The sequence below is a fragment of the Pyxicephalus adspersus genome, chromosome 1 (assembly GCF_032062135.1).
Source record: "Pyxicephalus adspersus chromosome 1, UCB_Pads_2.0, whole genome shotgun sequence".
NCBI classification, from domain to species: Eukaryota; Metazoa; Chordata; class Amphibia; order Anura; family Pyxicephalidae; genus Pyxicephalus; species Pyxicephalus adspersus.
The window spans coordinates 42849418-42870020 of record NC_092858.1 but is presented as its reverse complement, the minus strand read 5'-3'; the positions used below and the strand labels follow the sequence as shown (position 1 = coordinate 42870020).

The 20603-nt window shown below is 37.5% G+C and overlaps 1 protein-coding gene across 4 annotated transcripts in view; it reads right to left on the bottom strand.

Annotated features, from left to right (window-relative positions):
• The window catches only part of DGKA (diacylglycerol kinase alpha), a 110046-nt gene that overhangs the window by 28648 nt on the left and 60795 nt on the right, over positions 1-20603 (bottom strand). For 2 of the 4 annotated variants that reach the window (XM_072408534.1, XM_072408525.1), the window contains exons 4-7: positions 10389-10479; positions 10184-10251; positions 8251-8392; positions 4151-4231 (exon numbers count right to left, since the gene is read on the bottom strand). In XM_072408534.1, coding sequence (XP_072264635.1) covers positions 4151-4231; positions 8251-8392; positions 10184-10251; positions 10389-10461 — 364 coding nt within the window. In that variant the 5' untranslated portion in view covers positions 10462-10479. Of the gene's footprint in view, positions 1-4150; positions 4232-8250; positions 8393-10183; positions 10252-10388; positions 10480-17221; positions 17239-20603 lie in introns of those variants that run through there. The other 2 variants (XM_072408552.1, XM_072408544.1) reach the window with 2 other exon arrangements.

Genomic DNA, 20603 nt, shown 5'->3' with positions numbered 1-20603 from the left:
GTCTGGCTGCAGCATTCATAATGGATTGTAGAGGAGAAAGTCGGGTTAGTGGAATACCAGAGAGGAGGAGATTACAGTAGTCCAGACGGGAGATGATAAGAGCATGTACAAGGAGTTTGGTGGTCTCTTATTCATATTATCTACTAGAACCCCTGTTCGGACATATTTCTGTAAGTTACAGGTCTACAATTTAAAAAACAATTTCATGAAAAACAGTGGATCACTTTTGGTACAGAAATCTAGACCTCAGTGTAACGCTTAGGTGGTTAAAAGGGGGTGATCAACAACAGAGGGGGTGTCAAAAACAGAGGAAAGATCAAGAAGAAGGAGAAGGGAAAAGTTGCCTTGAGACTTAGCTCCAATGAGGTCATTGGCCACTTTAGTAAGGGCTGTTTCTGTGGAATGGGCAGATCCACTTGAGAGGGTCAGGGAGAGAGTTGGAGCTCAGGTAATCAGTGAGTCTTTTGTAGACAAGGCGCTTGAAAAGTTTGGAAGCATATAGAAGAAGGGAGATAGGATAGGAGCTAGAAAGTAGGCATGGGTCCAGTGAGGCTTTCTTCAGGATAGGGGGAATAATGGCATGTTTGAAAGCGGAGGGGTAGATACCAGTAGAAAGGGAGAGGTTGAATAGTAGAATGGTCATGGAGTAGATCAGGGGGAATTGGGTCAAGTGGACAGGTAGTAGATGGAGATGATGGCTGAGGGAGGCCAGTGATGATTTACAGGTGGAAGGGGTGGGTATGGTTGGAGTGGTTGAAATCAGCGCTGAGGCCAGATTTTCTCCACTTGCACTCAGATGCAGGAACAGTCTTTTGTAGCTGTTTGGTGTGATTGTTGTGCCAGGGTTGGTGGTTAGCAGAACAGGGGTAGCGGAAAGTGGCAGGGGCAACTTTATCCAGAGGTAGAGAAAGAGCGTTGTTGAACCAAGTGGCAGCTTTATCCGGAGATGTGATTTTAGAGAGGGTGGGGGTTCGGGTTGTAAGGTAGTTTGAGAATAGGTTGCGGTTGGGTCAAGGCTGCGGATATCTCTCTGACATTGACCAGGTCTGGGATGTGGCAAAGGAGGGCAGGAGTTCAATAGGTTGAAGGTGATAAGGTTGTGATCAGAAAGGGTGGGCAGGTCATGGCAATGAATGTGTGGGAGCCAAGAGACAAAGTTATCCAAAAATTGTGATACTGGCCCAGGTAGAAAGGACTCTGTATGTACAGTTAGGTGAGAGAATGAGACCCACAGCAGCCCCCTACTCTGTAGCCAGGTGTAGGGGTATGTGTAAAGTGCAGGCCTCCATAGGTAAGAGCAGCAACAGAGGCAGAGTCAGAAGGGGAATGCCAAGCTTCAGTGTGAGCCAGGAAGTTCAGAGATTTGTTGTGAAAGAAAGGAGAATGTTGTGTATAGAGGTTAATTTTATTGCAACAGATCTGGCATTCCATAGACTGCCAGAGAAAGGGGCTTAGAATTTATGGGTAAGATGAATGGGGATGAGGTTAGGAGAAGGGAGTATCTTGCCCAAAGCATAGGGAAGAGAGAGGCTGTGGAGGGGACCAGGGTTGGGTAAGACGTCACCAGAAAGTAGCAGTAGAGAAAAAAGGTGCAGGAGCACAGACAGGGAAAACAGGAAAGCAAATGAGCAGAGAGTCAGTGAGTTATCAGACTGGGGAAGAGAGGGAATAGTGCCAGCAAAGAGTGCAGGGTGAAAAATCCATTTTAACAGCTAATTGAGAACCATAAACAAAGAAATGGGAGAGTCGGTCCTGTAATATGGGTTGTAGTAAGGCTTATAAACTTGTTGAGTTCCAGGAGTGGGGTATGATGAATTAGTCACAGAGATGGCTTGGTGAAATAACAGTTCAGAATGGCAGCAGTAGAGGTTGTGTACAGGTGGATGAATCAGTCCAAAGGCAGGAGATAGGAGTTGAAAATTGTATTTGTGTGTCCAATTCTGTTCCAATTCCGGCTTCTTTTCCCTGGATTAATTCCCATTGCACTTATAATTTGGCATTTGAAATTTGGGCACGTGACCAGGGTCCCCACATGACCTTACCTGTTGTTTAAATAGAAGTGCTTTGGGCCCTGAATATGGATGGACTGATGGGAGTAACATGGAATTTGGGATATCAGTTGAGCCAGGGTAGGGGAGGGGTTGACAGGGCAATAAATATCAATGTGCACTCAGCTGGAACTAAGGGAAAGTGAACAGATACATTAATAGCGAGAGTTAACTTAATCTACAACGGGAGACGTACCATACACAATCAGATGAAGATTGCAGGGGAAAACAATTGAATACATTAAAGATGATTATCAAGGAGTAGTATCAACCAGGTGAATATTCCTTGGTGGAAATGCTGGTAGATCAGAGACCAGCAACCATTTTAAGATTAAAATTAAAGTGGAATTAAAGTCCCACTTTGAACAACTGGTGATCAGGCAGGTTTTTATTGCAGTATAGGACAGGCAATAGGGTAGATTTATTAAAGCTTTCCAAGGCTGGAGAGGATACACTTTCACCAGTGAAATTGGGTGATCCCCAGGAATGGATTTCTTAAAAGTAATTTGCTATTTGTAAGCAAATGTTTTCAATCTTGGACCAGATCCATTCCAGGTTTGCTATATCATCCAGGTTCATTGATGAAAGTGTATTCTCTCCAATCTTTGAGAACAAATCAAGCCCAATGTCCCCTCTGCAATAACTGTTCTTATCTGCCTGATCACCACCCAACTGTTTAATTGTTGCCAAAGGAACCACAATCCTGGCTTCCCTTGCACTGGCCGGGTGGGAGGAGTGCAAGAGTTGCATCATCCTAGCCAAGCCAAACAAGATGACCGAAGATGATTTTCAGGAAATGAAGGAGTACTAAGATAGTGGAATGGGGACAGGTGAATCTTTCAGGTTTAGTTTAGCTTTAATTTGTGATTCACTGTGGCTTAGATTACAGCACTTACAAATGATTGTAGCTAAATACTACTAGCTATATCATGACCTGGATACACGAAAACCTTAACAGACATATGTTCATATTTTACATTGATTTTTTTTTTTTTTTGATAAACAAAAACATTATCAGAAACCAGCGTATAGACATTAGGGTGTTAACACAATCCTATAAACAGTATGATTTTTAAAACGTTTTAAAAAGGCACTAACGTTTTAAAAATGCTTTAAAAAGGCACTAAATGACCTGTGAAGTTGCATGTACTTCTAAAAAATCTTGAGTTCAAAAAGTTCATGACAGTGGAGACTACAGCTCTTCTTTTTCTTGCTAGCCTTCTAATATAAATAAACACTAAGTGCTGCAAACTTGCTGAGTACATGGTATTTTGGTGGACAAATTACTCCACAGTGCCCACTGTTACAGAGGGCAGTGGGGGCTTGTTTGAATGATTGCCTTACTTTAATGTATGAGCACAGGAGGACTTTAAATATATTCTACTTATTGCATGCAAAAGGACACAAAATAGATAAAATAAAAATGTTAAAAACAATGCCATAATAAAAATTTGTTGGACTATAATTCCTCTTTTTTCCCCAAAACACTCAATTGCTTAAATCACCAATCTGGCAGTTCCAAACAGACAAATGTTTGGAGTTCAAGAAATGGAACATGCTTATATGTAGTCCAGAATACAAAACTGTTCAGTTCAGTTCAAACTATCCAACTATTCTGCAGGTTAGATTTTGAGTGCTAAAAAAAAAAACCTAGAAACATGCCTGTATATAATACTGCAGAAATACAATTTCAATTTCAATAGAATAGGAACAATGTGATCTTGCTGCTGCCAAGCATTAAACATTCACTGGAATAGTTTTTTTTAGAGTGTGAGTGTTCTAGTCAGTTAGTAAGTATCTCTACTTTCTACTAATTTCTCTGCTCACTTATTTCTTCAGCTCTACCAGATAAACAAAAATCACATATCAATGCAAACAATTACAGACACATATTAATGTGACTGACCATAAAGTGGCTCATCTACCTTTCCCATGCAAAGAATACACATACCTAAGCTAGTATGAAATAATGCAAAGAACCCATATGAAATCTGCTAATAGTTTCATGTTTGTCAAAATATGACATCATATTGACACTTTATCTATTGGCTCTGTCATGCTTGGGAAGTTTTTATCTGAGGAATGTCAAAAATTGAACTTACACTCTAGTTTGTCCTCCGCAGTTCCTCCTTCTAATAAGGAAAAATAGCAGGACACATCATGTAGACTGACGCGGCCATTCTCTGAAAAAAAACAAGGCAAACCCATGAAAATATTGCACATGCTAGCCTCAATAATATACCAAACAACATTTCTTTCTGGCTTAATGAAAAAAATAAATACATTTAAAGAAAGGAATCAAAATGTTTCAATTTTGTCAAAACAGTATGACAAATCACGCTATGGATTGTAAATTGTACATGAATTGCTTTAAATTCCTTACTTTTATTTTTTTTATTGACATTTTTTTGTAGCAATTATTTTTGTACCCTGTAAAAGTGTAGGATCAGGTTGGCATGGTGCAGATAGGGAGCTTACATTTGTTGGCCAAAATTCAAACTAAGAATGTCTGTGTATTAGTCTTATGCGCAGTATTTTAACAAATGTGTTTCAAACTTGACCTAAACTCAAAAAAGTGAAGATTTGCCATGTTTATGGAACATTTAGAAATGACAACTGTGCCTAAACAGTGTCTTAAAAATATGTGTGTTTTGTCTGGAATTCCTCCAAAAACTTAACAATGTCAACTCCTGTTATGCAAGTATGCCAAAAGCCTCATACCTGTATATCTGCAATGTACTGCCACCTATGACTGATATTTACAAGAGATTTTAAGTTACATTTAAGACATCACCACTGATTGTTCACTGTCCTGGTTGAAGCACAGCCCTGGCTCTACCAATAGGCAAAGGATTATTAGCAAGAAAACTATAGGCAATACAAGAGGCTAGTTCTCATAAGTCTTTTTTTCTTGTTCAGTTTTTGGTTACAAGTGGTTGGTTACAAGAATTGTGCATCCACAAATACATTCTCAGTTTTTGTTGTTTTATTGTTCGTTAAAGTTATCAAAGACGTGGTGTGGCCTGGGACAAGTAACCATCTATGTTCTTTGGTGCAGTATGTTTAAATAAGGGGCTTATCCAGTTTTAGGTGCTTTACTAGGCTATTAAAAATTATAAAAATGGCTTAACACAATCTGGTGACGCCCAGAACACTGCATGTTATCACATGTTAATTACCACACACGTGTGAAGAAGGCCTATGCTGCTCGTTCTTTATAGGCACACTCCAGATTTCACTTGAATAAAGAAAATTGATTGTTTAAAAAAGAAAATCTGGAGTATAATAAGATCATAAGTATGTACTAAATGTTCCACATTTTGTATAAAGCAACATAAGATATGGGAACATTTAGTTAATATTCTGAAGTGTATGACTGGCACAGAAGATGTCATTAGTCATCACAAGGGTACTATATACCTTAAATATGTAAACAATGATGTATTCTTAAACATCTATTGCAGTTGAATTAAAGTGACATTCCTCAGAACAAAGATGTCACTTTCGGGCTATAGTAATACACATGAATCTTTTGTAAATTGAGATATAGCATTAATATACCAGAATAGAAATGCACTATTTGAACTAATCTAGGATCACTGGCCCTGTATCTGAAATGAGACTGCCAATATTCATTAAATTAGTTCATGCAAAGCCTGTCCACTGTCGCTCTCTGTTTCAGCGGCTGGAAAATGGATTCCTCCTAATAAGATCACTGATGCAGCCAAGAGGAGGAAACAAAGATGATGAGAGCTACTTACAGCAAAACTATAGTGTTTAATAAAAGCATGAATACACATAAATTAATCTTCTAGTAACCCTCTGTTCTATCAGGAATTTTACTGCACAACTGCTGAAATATAAGGACAAGCCACCTGAAAATTGCAGTTTGCAAGACCTAAATAGGGGATCAGCAAAACACTATTACTGCATTTCTAAAGAGTGCAATAGGAAAACAAGGTTGTTTCAAAATATTTTCTAACTATCCAAAGAGAGATAAAAATAAAATTACAATGGTTTATTTCTAGCAGCTCAACTGATAATTGTTATGTGAAACCTTGATGTTATGTGAAACCTTGACTCTTAAATTTTAGATTCCCCTTACCATATAAATTAAAGCATACACCTGTGATAATAGGAACGCAGACAATTGTGAGATGTATAGACTCCTTTGACTTGCCTATATATCATTCCCGAGTTACTGTACAGGCATAGATTACTGGTTTTGTATGGCATTTCTTCAAAGGCTTAATGATTACAATTTACCCAAATCCCTGCCCCTTTTCCGGTAATAATATTTTTTACTTTCGGTTAACTTCCCAATCTTAAAACATTGTTATTTGCATTAAAAACAGACAAAAGCCAATAAAGCAGCAAATAACAGTCAGCTGAAAAAAATGATGATTGTTATAGGATGAAACATTTGCGTTGTTGTTTTGTCTCTTGATGGGTTAATGTAATATTTAATGGTTTTCAAAGGCAATACCCATGCATGTCCAGGCTATATCAGTGCTGACATGCCCCAGGAAATTATTTGAAAACATTAGCAAGTGTCCTGTTACACTAGAACTAAAAGGGAAAGACTTTATCCATTCTCTCTATTGCTCCTGCTGTATTGTCGTTCCTCCAAGCAGCAGTAAAAAAGTAGAGAAAATAGAATTGGAGCAAAAGTTATTGAACCTAGTGGGCAGATTATTTGTTTCATTTTTCCACAGAACAAGGAACAATAGGCAATGTTCTCATCTATGTTTTTTACTTTAACTAGCCCCTGAGTTTATGGCAACTTTACCACACTCTATCCTATTCTCAGTACGGACAAGAAGAGAATAGTGTAGACTTGCCAAGTATTTCAGAGGTATGATGACAATAGTGTATGTTCATGCTGTTAAATTATAGTAATTAGTTATCGTTAGGTTAAATAAGGGTAGATTCCTAAAAAGAAAACTTTAATGGTTAGGTAGATTATGTGCTTTGCTCAAATGGGCATATTCTGTAAGGTAAGACCAAAACAACTGAAGCCCAAAAAAAGGTAGCCAAATCACTACTGGTTTGTGCAGGGAACAAAGAAAAAGATGGAAAATCACAGAGTATACACACCAGTGTGGACACTGTGAATCAGATTTTCCAAGCTGATTGAATCATATTGAAGCTGACATCTACCAGAAGGGAAAGTCAGGGGTGTCCCATATATATGCCCTGAATTACATAATTAGATACAAGAGTGCCATTCTTTCCCAACACTCTGCTCAGATAAGGCACCATTTATTACTAACATTTGCAGGCTTTGCATTTTTGCATCTATAGGTAAGGTAGGTGTTTTAGCTTGCAGGTAAATGCACAAGTAGGATTATGAGAGCTAAAGGAGCATGCTCCGAGAGTAAAACTCACTAAATGCATACTGGTTTCTTCTTATGCACAATGCTGGAGTGCGCAAACCATCACCACTACCAATGTATCCAATATTTAAAGAAAAGCTAAAACAAGCAAATCTGAAGAATGAAATGTCTTCTGAAAATGTTGGCTGCATGGATACTCCTACAACTGTGCAAGGCAGAAAGAAAAACTGGATTTCAGCTTTACCTAAAGGAACTATTCTACTTGCTATCCAAATGTAATACCCTGCCTGCTGTACTCCGAGACATTACTATAAAAAGACACTGAGCTCTCATCATAAGGATAACCATACATTATATAATCTGAATACAAAATATGAGGTGCACCATCCAATTCATAAAGTTGTTAATCTTAACAAGAACTGTTCTACCTACAGAATTGAGTCTCCTATAATAACCTGATTTCAACTTTCAGATAGCATGTATTGACCGTTATTGAAAGTCGGGATTCTCATGACTCCACTTTTTTATTTTTTTGTTTTTTAGCATGATCAAAAAAAAAAAAAGCTTAAGAGTACACCAATCACCCATTTTAGTTCAGATGTATATTGTATACATAAATGATAACTAGAGATGGACAGGTGCACATCCGTAACCTGTTATGCATGTATTCCCTATTCTTGTGAAGAGGAACATTGCCAATGACACCACTGAGTGTACTAAAAAGCAGATGTTGGTTATGAGGTCTATAGCGATGGTGGAATCTATATACATGTGTAGTATTATACAGCACTGAGTAAAAGTATATATGTAGGTTTCTGAACTTCACAGAACACAAAAAAACCTAATTCATCGATTATGAAGCTCACCCCTTGCACCATCTGTCTGCTCTCCAGTCACATTGGGTGCAGCCTGGAATGACATGAAGAGCCGTTTGCAGAGATCAGGAGCAATATCTTCTGCCTCCAGGTATGTTCTCAAGAATCGTTGAAATCCCTCATAATCTATCGACTGTAAAAAAAATAAAAATAAAAAAAAGGGAACGTTAAATACACCTGTGTCTAGACAAGTCACACATACATTAGGCTGGCACATGAAGGGTAAAAAAACAGCAGTCAATACATTTCACTGGCAAGCATTAAAATCCACATTCCTATCCATTTCCCCTTCTCTGAAATCAGTAGGGAGCCACTCTGGATTTGTGGCTTCATTAAAACCACCAGATAAAAATGGGCATTAGAGATTTTATGCTAATCCTACAGGCTGCCTGAAAAATAGCACTGCAAAACTAAGGCTCTTTTATCACTCCTAACCCAACTAATTGCCATCAGAGCCTGCAGCAAATTACATTTAATATGTGCTATAAAAGAAAGGCATACAGCAGTCTGATTTATAAGGCGACCCATGACTTCCAGAACTGTTTCTGGGTTTTAAGTTGAAAAGATTTAAATTATGTGAAATGTTTTAAAGGAAAATACAATAAAATAGAAGAGCACAGTTATATAAAAATGAAAATTTTCTGATGATATGCATCACATCAGTCCCTGGATAAAGTGTGCTTAATAACTTGCATTATTACAGCAATTCTGATTGATGCCATATTTAAACAGAAATACAAACATATCTTGTACATGTCAACCTCAGGCCCTGGTTTGTGAATTGAGGAACTATTTTTTTTTTTTTAAACAAGGCAGTTTTTGGCAATGGTCTTATTCTGGGGCTTTAGACAGAGACAAGATTCGAACATGACAAAGACATTACACCTGGCATATTCTAATGCAGGCTGGAAGATTATTTCTGTAACCTAATTATATATATATTAAGTTATAATTAGCAGCAGACATTTCCTTCCTTTGTGCAGTTTGCTATTACTTATATATTTTCTTAAAATCTAATAGCAGCATATATTGGGTCATAGGCAGTCCAGAACATTCCAAAAAATAAAAATATATTTGTTTATAATATATAAACAAAGTTTTATGTAGTAGCCCTATATGTCCTATTTTGTCTCAAGTGTTACCCTGTGCTCTCTAACTTGTAAAGATTTAGAGATCATAATACATGTAGTAAAGCTGCGTACACACCTGCAATTTTTCTCGTTGGAAAGGATCTTTCACGATCCTTTCCAACGAGAAAAGACTGCACGATGCATGAACGATGCTGTACATACAGCACCGTTCATGCTCTATGGAGAGGGGAGGGGGAGAGCGACGGAGCGGCACCCTGCTGCGCGCTCTCCCCTTCCCTTTCATTAGGATCGGTCGTCGTCCTTCGTCCATGGATCGGCCAGGACGGTCGTCGGACGATGGACGACGACCGACTGTACACACGGCAGATTTTCGCCCGGTAATTGGCCGATACCGATTATCGGGCGAGAAAAATTTGCCGTGTGTACGCAGCTTTAGGAATATAACAATGTTTATCTGTCCTTCTATATTGCATATTCTTCTAGAGAATGTGATGACAGGTTGTTTGAACCTTATTATTTGTAACAGGTAATATTATGTAAATTGGTGGATTCCAATTCATAATTATACAAAGAAATGAGACAAATAATAACTCAGTAGTGATGGTCCCAAGCAAAAAAAAATGTTTTGAAAAAGCTACAGGATGTAAGGACTAACAGGGGATGTAAAAAAGAATACAATTTATTAGCTTACTGCAACTGTGTAAGCATTGTGTAAGCAGTAACAGTACATCAGCAATAGCTGCAGAGGTGATTGTATAATTGTACATAATTGTACATATACCAATTATTAAAATATATATTGCAAATAGATGGAAATATGTTGAATATCTCACCTCTTCAGACAAGTGCGTGCCATCTCCATAAAACTCCTGCAGAACATCTTGAACCTTTTTGGTACTATCTAAAAACAAAATAGCATTTGATTTCAACATGTGTGTTTCTGGTATAATTTGTAGTCTTCTTCTAGGAAACCTTGGGATGACAAGACACTGATGATGCAGTTCTATGCTGAGGAGGGGAGAGGAGATGTTTACTCACAATCAATGTACTTCTGCAGCTGGGTGAACTCCTCTGGGCTCAGGATTGCCCACTCCTTATTCTCCTCGCTCATTCTGGCTCTGCGACAGCCCTGCGGCAACACAGCAAAACGCGGTGAGATGGATGATCCAAAGCAAGGAAGGGTAGAGAGAAAGAGATAATGAGAAAGGGTACAAGCTGCCTGTGGATGAATGGGGTGTGATTATGGCTCAAACCTTGGATTACATATTAGCTGATCTAACACATTCTCCCTGAGTTTTCTATAGCCACTGTCCTGCTGTAATAATGAGACAGAGACAGATTGAATGGCAGGGTGACAGAAAAGAAACAGAGAGGGGGAGGTAAGAAGAGGATGGGGAGAGAAAATAAAGCAAAGAAATACATACTGGATGTGGAAAGATTTGCTGACCTAACTGTATTCCCTGTGTTATTTAAAATAAATAATGCAAAATAGAAAAAAGGTCAAGCACACAAGTAGATATATACCAAGAATCCAGAAATCATTAGTGGTGTAATGCAGAAACATACAGGACTCAGAGGAGGGGATAGAATATATGTGAGAATCAGAGATCAGATCATGGAATAAAAACATGACCTGAAACAGAATAATGACTTAAATGAGTTCTCCATTTAGTGCAGAGCAGCATCAACTAACAGCATTGGCATTATAGTTGTCAGCAGAAACTACACAAACAAAAAGACCTTAAATGGTCACTCTAACAATGCCCATTGTAAAACATACATGTCAGAGCAAATTAGAGCCACAGATGCAATGCCGTACATGTCTGCCATAATCTGATCAACATGTACTAAGCAACAGGAAGTCACATTTGCAACGTCTGCCAGACACACTGATATGTGCAAGCTGAAAAGAGGTTTCCCAGATATCAGTATTATACGCCTCTGCCAGCAGTGGCAGTCATCTGTCACAGCACAAGCAGTAATAGTACAATGATGAAGTCAGCGATAATTCTATTCATCACCACACATGGCTGTTTCCAGTAATGATCATTTTGGAATATGCCAAGTTATCTGACATAAAGATGAAGGGGTTATTTTACTAATTTTGTTTCAAAACTCTCATCCTCTGTTTGCTCCCAGTAGATGGAATTCCCCCACTTTCTCCAGAATTCCCAGATTCAGTGAAAAGTATATGAAAAGTCTGTGTCAATTCCTTTATCCAACTCCAGGTATCCAATATTAGCTTTTAAATTTGACTCCACAGCCCTGAGTATTTTACTAGTTTTACTAAATGTGGTGGTTTAAATATACTATGTTTGTTCTCTGCTTCTGTATGTTAACCTAACCTTGGTATTTTTAATATTTAAAAGTGAAAGTATAGGGCACCATTTGTTTAGAGTTTTGGATAGAATATTAAATATGTAAAACCTCTGTCTTTGTCTTATTTTTTTAATTTATGTCTTGTAGTTCTACTTAGAAAAACAGGGGTGACGCAAGTCTTTCTTGCAGAAAGGGACAGACAATTTGCCTTCTGCACTAAAACATACTTACCTTCCTGTTTGCCGTTTAATTTAATAAGAGAAAACTCTGCGCTGCAGGTGCCAGGCATGTGCCTAGTATCCTGGCTGTTATCTCCAAGGGCTGATGGGACTGAATGAATGACTGCTTGTATGTGCGGGTGTTAGGTCCTCCCAGTCAATAAAGATGGCCCAGGACTGATGGTGATGGTGCCGTCCATGCCAGAACAAGGATAGACAAGTGCAATTAAAAAATTTAGTTTATTTTCCTAACTGCTCCATGTCAACATACAATGGGATAATCCCTTTCCACTCCCACTCTCAGGACCTAACTAGATAAATTCAAGGCGGTCCATACCCTAATATTCCTTCTTTTTCCTCCTCTGTTCTTTCAGCTATATTTAAATTCGAGTCTATATCCTATGATGTTTGCCTTTTTAAGGACAGTAGTCAACAATAAATGGTCTTTACATCAGAATTCCCTCGACTGTGGGCCAGTGATCCTTCCACCCACTAGTGGACCTGTTGCATCTTTGACAAACCACAAACTGGGGAACTTCATCCCAAGGGTATTCCTTGGCAGCAAGCAATGGGGTCAGTTGAGCTGACAGTGGGGTGTGTTTTCCCCAATGCTTTTGGTTCACAGGTTCCTGTTTCTAGAAGAAGCTGACTTCAACTGGCGCAGATGGCTGTAGTACATGCTCAAGGTAACTGAAGGTTCATGCCCATGCCTCCTTTTTTAAGGTTCTTTGCATCCAAACAAAAATACAGCACCTGGTGTCCTGGATCCTGAAAGGCAAAGGTGGATGCACCTAGGCTGCTATGAATGGTATATTCTCCAGCCTTAGATAGCTTTAATAAATCAGTACCAATAAATCCAGCAATCTGAGTTCACAACTCTGTGGGACTTTTTTTGATTTACCAATCCTTTATGATTTCTGGATCAAGCTGTGTTACTGCCACAAAGCTCATTGAGATCCAGCAGTTGCACATAATGTGGTGCGTTATCCTTAGGGTCATCATGGTTACCTAATACCATAAGCTTTGCCAAGCACTACTGGAGCAGTGTTCCTACCAATCCAAATTACTCTGGAACTTCTTCCTTAGGTGTGGGACTTGGGTTCAACACACTGAAAGGTCCGGGTACAGAGGTCTCATTGCTGAACGACTTGCAGATATGCCGTGTGCTGACATGGAGCGATCAGGAAAAAGAAAAATGTATTACCTACCCTAATTTTCATTTGCTGATAAGCTCCATGTCAGCAAATATATAACCACCCTTATTTTTTGTGGAGGTCTACTTACAGAACACTAGGGTACTGCTGTGAATTTATCTAGTTAGGTCCTGAAAGTGGGAGTGCAAAGGCATTAACCCGTCTTGTGCCAACTTGGAGACTATCATGAAAGGAATACGGTAAATAATACATTCTTTTTTATTGCAGAAGGGACTTCACCTGTCCCTTCTGCAATAAAAGGTCTAGTTTTACGTATGGGTCTGCTTAACCTGTCCTAGTGATACAAAAAGAAATTGGAAAAATCTCCACAAAATTATAGGAAATCCTCTTAGAGAATAGAAAAGGGGTCCCTACTTACTCTCACCCTTTGTCCCTACTTACACTCCACCCCCCAGCACACCAAACAATGTACATCATATGGATGTGCCATCTTTGCCACATAGATATGAACCCAGAACATAATGTAATTTTTCAGAGTATAATAAAAAAAATGATTTTTGAAATGTTTCTTCTTTACTTTTTTAATACCTCATTAGGAAAAGTTACCTAAGTCACTAACCTGGAACAAGCATGGAGATCTGGAGTTCTGACTCCGACTTAAAGTATATGTACATTTCATAAAAAACCTAAACATGTTAACGCAATTTAAAAAGGTTTTTTTAATCACATGCAGATTTTAATAAAATAATTCCTGATGATCCCACCATAAAGGTCTTTTTTTATAGTTCAATTAGTCTTAATTGAATTTTTTCAGGTAGTGACAGGAAATCCAGAAACAAGAAAAAAGAAGAATAAGGATTACAAAATACAATACATAAAAAGACAAAACTAAACCAATTACCAGTCTGAAATACCATTTTAGGATACATAATAATACAATTCATATATTACAATTCATAGTCACAGCAAAGGTTCAGATCGGCAATGACATTCATATAGCTAGGGATTTGAGTATCCTTCCACATTTTAGTGACATTAAATTTTGGTTCGAGCAGTATGTTAATGATGATAGTCCCAAGATTGCTTGGAAATTGTTCAATGTTTACATGTAATAAAGCCAACTCTGGTGTAGGTGAGATTTTCATACGGGTTAGGTCAGATATCAACTGGAATATCAGATTCCAATAACATCTAATTGATCTTCAGAACCACAATAAGTGGGAAAGTGACCCTATTGCTCCGCAATTTCTCAAGCAATCAGCTGAATTAGTGGTAGAAAATATTGATAGCTTATAAGACGTGAGATACCAGTGATTAATATTACTCTGGTAGAGATCCCAAAGATTTTTACATCTAGAAGCTTTATAGGTCTCTTTATAGCTTTGGCCCATGAGTAGTAGGAAGATATATCCTTATCTAACTCATTGGACCACTCTCCCTTCTCATAGTGTCTGTGAAGTTACAAAGCTATAAAATCAACAAGCATGGAAAGATCAAGTTTCCAGGAAAATAAGGCTGCCTCTTGCTTGTCTTATGTAATTGCAAACCTTTTTTTTTTCTACTTGGAATACAATACATTATGCTGCAAGCCAAAACTAAAAAAACTTGTTATTGATGATTAATGAGGAAGCTGGCAGCATGTTCTATTCTGGCAGATCACTGAAAAATAGCAGAGAATAGGACATTTTTGCAATAATAAACAAACTAAACAAGTGGAAAAAAGGCTCAGTTCATTTCATCAATTATAAATAGGGTATCTTTGGATTCAGGCATTTACTCTTTAAGATTTAAAAAAAGTTTTCATAGTTGTTCAGAAAAATGGTGATCAAACTGACCCTGATGTAAGAATAAATACATTTTTAAAGACCAGGACCTGGTGGAAAAGACTGTTTCAAAAGCTTTACATTCAACATTTAGGGTCGTTTTGATTGGCTGCATCCCCTGCAGTCTGATGTGGTTCCTTCCACTGACCCTACATCACTACTGTCTCCTATAGTGGACCAGATGACAGGAGGGAGAACAGCAGGAGTTCAGGAATTCATCACACTTCTAAATGTGTTGGATGTATAGAAAGCAAGGATAGGAGGAATGAGTAGTGGGATGGGTAAGTATAAAGTCTCTGTTTGTGCAGGTTTCTAACTGATGTGAAAGAGTTGCTTTAAACCTCTTATGCTGTATATAGATCCTGTTAAGGGCACCTCCTGTCCTTGGGTAAAACTGTTTACACAACATACATCTAGGCAGGAGCAGTGTTCCTTACTGCTTTCATACTTGCTTATATTTTAGATTTCAGGTTAAGATGATAGAATGTGTCCACAGACAACATACAAAGAGGACCTGCACCTAGGAAGTAGAAAATAGGAAAATAAATCTGCCATGAATGACAATCTCACTTTAAGCAGAATAAAGTAGAGTTTTACATTCCGAGATTGTGATAAGGCAGGAATTCTACTGCAGAAGGGACAAGCAATGTCCTCTCTGCAATAAAGCACGCTTAATTGCCTGTTTACAATATTCTATTACAAGTATATTGAACTGTGTATGCACAGCTCAGTGCAGGATGCTGGGATATGCCAGCATCCACTGGGGCTGCCGGGACTGTGCAGGAGTTATGGCATTTGGGCCTGGTCAATCAAGATAGCCAAAGATCCGACACCTAGAGGAGGAGTGAATGAACATAGCTGTGTTTGTGAAGACAGGCGAGTATAAAAAAAAAAAAAGCGTTGAGCAGGCAGGTATGTTTATAATATTGCAGATGGGACATCTTCTTCTTTCTTGGGACATATTAAAATAAAAAGTTTGGTATTCGAGCCTAGTAAAAAAAAAAAACCTAGAATAGACGTTTTGTCTAGTGTTTGGGCAAAATGATTTTTGGGTAAATTTTATGTCTGATCCATGAAGAGCTGAATATATACAAAGTAGCTGATTTTTTTAAACCACAAACCAAGAACAGTTTGTTGTATGCTGATCTGCTGTGTTGGTGCCGACTCATACTACTGAGAGGTATGACATATTAAGTTCCTTATTAAACTGAAGGTCAATACAAATACTGGAGAATAAAATGCGTGATCCAAATTACAAATGAGACAACTTATTACAGTGGTAAACGGCCAGGAAATGAATAGGATCAAATAAAACAGAAAATGAACTTCAAGTTTGAAAAACAGTACAGCCAATGCTGTGTTGTCTGCTAGAAATGAAAATGATTTGTTAAAGGGTATTAGACTGGTATTAGATTAGAAGGCTAGGAAAATGTATTAATATCAGATTTTATTTTACACTGTACATTATATCTGGCTTTATGTCTAAAACGGTCTTTTTTTTTGTTGTTTGTAGAAACCAAGATTCTGTTTTGTGTCCAATGTACTATAATGAAATCAAACCTGGAATCTAAGTGGCTTCTATGGACAACAGTAACTTATTTTCCTTCAGTCATTATTCTGCTTGCAACTTCTTAATGTTTTCCAAGTACTGCATTTAGACTGTCTAGAGAGGATCCTGGTATTTTAAAAGGCTATTTTTGTAACTCTGTTATGGCATAAAAAGCATGTGGAGATATGAAGTAGAAGTTGTAAAACTTACAAAACTAGTGTTATGGGACTTGCACAGTGGAAATGTGTCCCTGAGCAGGAATAATATTCTAAGCAAATGCAAAAATAGTCTAAAGATGGAGCAATTATTGATTTCAAAACATAAAGCAACCTATTTTATTCAACGAGGCAGACAATGAATTTGTGTTCTGCCTGGAAAGAATGAACCACTCCCACTGGCTTTTTCATGACAAGTATATGCATTGTACAAGTACATAGCTATCTATGTAATTACTTTCCACATTAGGAGATATATTGCAAAACAATCATTCCCCAACCCGCAGACGGTAAACAATAATTAAAGTATTAACAGCTACAATTATAGAGCCACGCTAGGAGATAAGTAGTCAATTGAAAGTTTCATGAAGTCCACAAAAATGTGTGAACTACAATCCACACAGTTTATAGAGTATTTCGGGGCAAAATAAAAACATATTTAGTGCATCTCTGCAGTGTGCATTTGGTTACAGTGTGCATTTGGTTATCTGCCAGAAAACTGCTTTGCACACCCCCCCCCACCTCATCTCCAAACCCCCCTTTTTCTCATGCTACATACACCATTTTCTTTCAGAAACAGAAAAACGTGTTACCTTTACTACCAAAAAATTGTGTAGGAAAACACAAACCAAGCTCCCAGCTGCTGCTGATGTCACAGGAAGTAATAAAAAATATTTCTTGCTACAATAACAAGATAAAAGATAAAAATTTATTCTAAAATATCGGTCTAAAGTGCCAATACAAAATTATCAATTGCTCATTATACTTATATAACAATACTATATATACTCATTATACTTATATAACAAATGTGCAATATATTCATATATAATAATATCTGAACAAACAAAATGTGATCAATCCAATATAACAAACACAAAAAGAGAAAAGATGCTTCCTGCAAACATATTACCCGTGGAATGAATGATTGATCTACTCCTTATGCTCAAAACACTATATTAAGTGCCAAACAAACCTACAGGTGACACATATGGGGGTCTAATTTGTTTTCTTTTTATGATAGTATAAATTGATCATGCATTTTGGTTGTTGAATAATGTCACAGAAGCAGCTTTTATATAAACTTTTACACATATATTATCTGTGTGTTATAAGGTATTATATTTTAATGTTAGTTATTAGTTGGAATATATTGCACAATTTTTGAGTTGGTATACTCGGAATTATTAATTTTGTATTACCAATCTCTTATTAATAAATATTAATTGTCTGTACTGGAGTTTAGGGGCCTTTCAGAATATAGGAGATACAGATTGACCAAAAAACTGACCAGAAAACCTCTTCTGAGACCCTTAAAGTGGAACTAAAATCCCACTTTAAAAAATCATGACCAGGCAGCTGGTCATTGCAGCAAGGGATAGGTGATGTCCCTTCTGCAACAACCTGACTTACCTGCCTCATTGCGCCAGTGAAATGTGAAAAAGCTGAGCTGTGCATGCGCAGCATCAGCTTAGATTGGGGAAACCTTGGCTTCCCTTGCATGTACCGTGGATAAATGACCTCAGGCGCAGGAGTTACGTCATTCTGGCATGGCCAATCAAGGTTGAAGGAGATGGAACAAGAAGAAAAAAAGGCGACGGAGCCCTGCGATGGAAAGCAAATAGGTGAGTCGTGGGGCATTAGCTCAGATATAAGTTAATTAACTGCAAAATGTTCATGTTTTACTGGAGAACATGACAAAATTGAAGCATAAAGTGGCATATTAGCTGCGATGGTATTGGTTAATCAAAAATTCTTTTAATGATTTTCTTGGCACACTAAAGCAAGCACTCTGTACCCATCTGTTAAACTATCTACAGTACTATACAATTCCCATAAGCACAAACAACATTAAAATGTTTATTATTAATTAAAAAGTATGTAATTTATTTAAAATGTTTAACATCATATATTACAAAGATTTTTCAGTGATGATTAATTAGACTTACAGACAGAAAAAAAATGTGCTAAGTGCAGCAATGCACAGCAAGCAATCGTTATTCACTACTGTTTGATGTGCTTTCAGCAAAGTGAAACTGAACAGTTTGGTGATGAGGTAAACCCCTTTGCATGCTTTTCTAATTTACACTTATTTAGCCCACAACCCTGCATCACTTCCACTTCTCACTATAACTTACATGCAGGAAAAGATTGAGAATACCTCAAATGGTTTTTACACACTACTATATGGCCAACAGCATAGGAACATCCCTCCAAATTATCAGTTCAGGTGTTTCCACAAAACAGTTCAATTTATGATACAGCATAAGTAATTTTAGAGAATTGTGTGCTTCCAGCATTGGACCTCATTTATTAAAGCTCTCCAAGGCTGGAGAGTTTACACTTTCATCAGTGAAGCTGGGTAATCTAAAATAGTTTTTTTTAAAGTCATTTGCTAGCAAATGTTTTGAATCCTGTACCAGATCTATTCCAGGTTTTCTGGATCACCCAGCTTCACTGATGAAAGTGTATCCTCTCTAGGCTTGGAGAACTTTAATAAAGCAGGCCCATTGCAGCAACAATATAGGTAAAGTTTTTTTTATATTTAAACATTTCTGTGCCCAATAAAAACATATATTGATGAGATTAGTCTAGAGAAACTCAAGGGGAATGCACAAAAGGAATGTCCTCAACCAAACTATAAAGTATGTTTGTAGTCACTGGGGTTACAGATGAACTGGGATGCCAATTGCATTACATCCAGGTCATTTCACCCATTATAAACACACAACCTCACAAATGCTCTTTTGCTGAATGGGCAAAAATTCCTACAGATACACTTTAACATCTTATAAAAAGCATACCCAGAAGAGAAGAGGCTGCTATAGCTGCAAAGATGGTGCAGACTATGAATTAAAGCTCAATGCTTAGGATTGCGATATAAAAGCTTAAAAAGGTTTGATTGTCAGATGTCCACAAATTTTTGGCCATGCAGTGTAAAGGCAGCAGAGAGTCAGCGATGCGGATAAACAATGTCTCGTGTAAGGAAAAAAAAAAAGACAACAAACTGAAAAAAAGTGCTCTCATTTTGTCCCACTTTTCAGAGCTAGTGTGAAAACCCAATTCTGTCCTAATATTAGCCTCCTGTCATCCCATGAACTGCAGCAATCAGACTGAAAGTGCAGAATTAGAAGCATTAGAAACCGATCACCTCAAGCACCCCAGCTTGAGGTGATCAGCTGATAAACAATCAAACAGAACAATGATCTGACCGACTACCTGTTTTCCAGCATCTGTTGTTGAGATAGCTATCTATCATCCCAAAAGTTGCTGTGTCCTAAACTTTTTAAACTGGAGAATTGCTGCACAAAAATTTGCCACTACAGAATGTAGTTCAGTCAGGACCCAATGTGAAATGGCTGATGATCCCAAAATAGGGAAAATTAAGTAGACTTGTAACATAAAGTTTCATTTTTTTCTGGATAAATTTTGCAGTTCACTAATTACTCTTTGTTAGATTTATTGATTTTGCTGTAGAGAGTACATAATTATAGCCTAAAGGACCTTTCAACATAATGTTCCTCCTACACCATATCCAGTTTCCCCCCACATCCAGTGAGGTTGTTTGATCCCCCCTTCCCCCCAAAAAAGAAAAAAAAACTGGTGTCAGATGGTTATTGACATATGACTACAGTAGGGACATTAGATTGATTGATAGTAACATGATTATATACTCTGTAAAGTGCTGCATTTTATGTTGGTGGTGTATACATACAAGACAATAACAAATCAAACAGCAATAATAATTTGGCTAGCTGAGAATCCTAGCATTCATCTCCAAATCCCACTAACACTTATACCAGAAAGACAATCACAATCTGCTTAACTATATTTACAAGTTAAAAAAAGTAAAATTTGATAAATATTTTTATTTTTTAGCATAATGATGCAAAGTTCCTGAAGCTATGAAAGCTTAATATGAAAGTTATCTTGATGCAATGGGACAACTGGAAAAATTTTAGCAATCTGTATCTT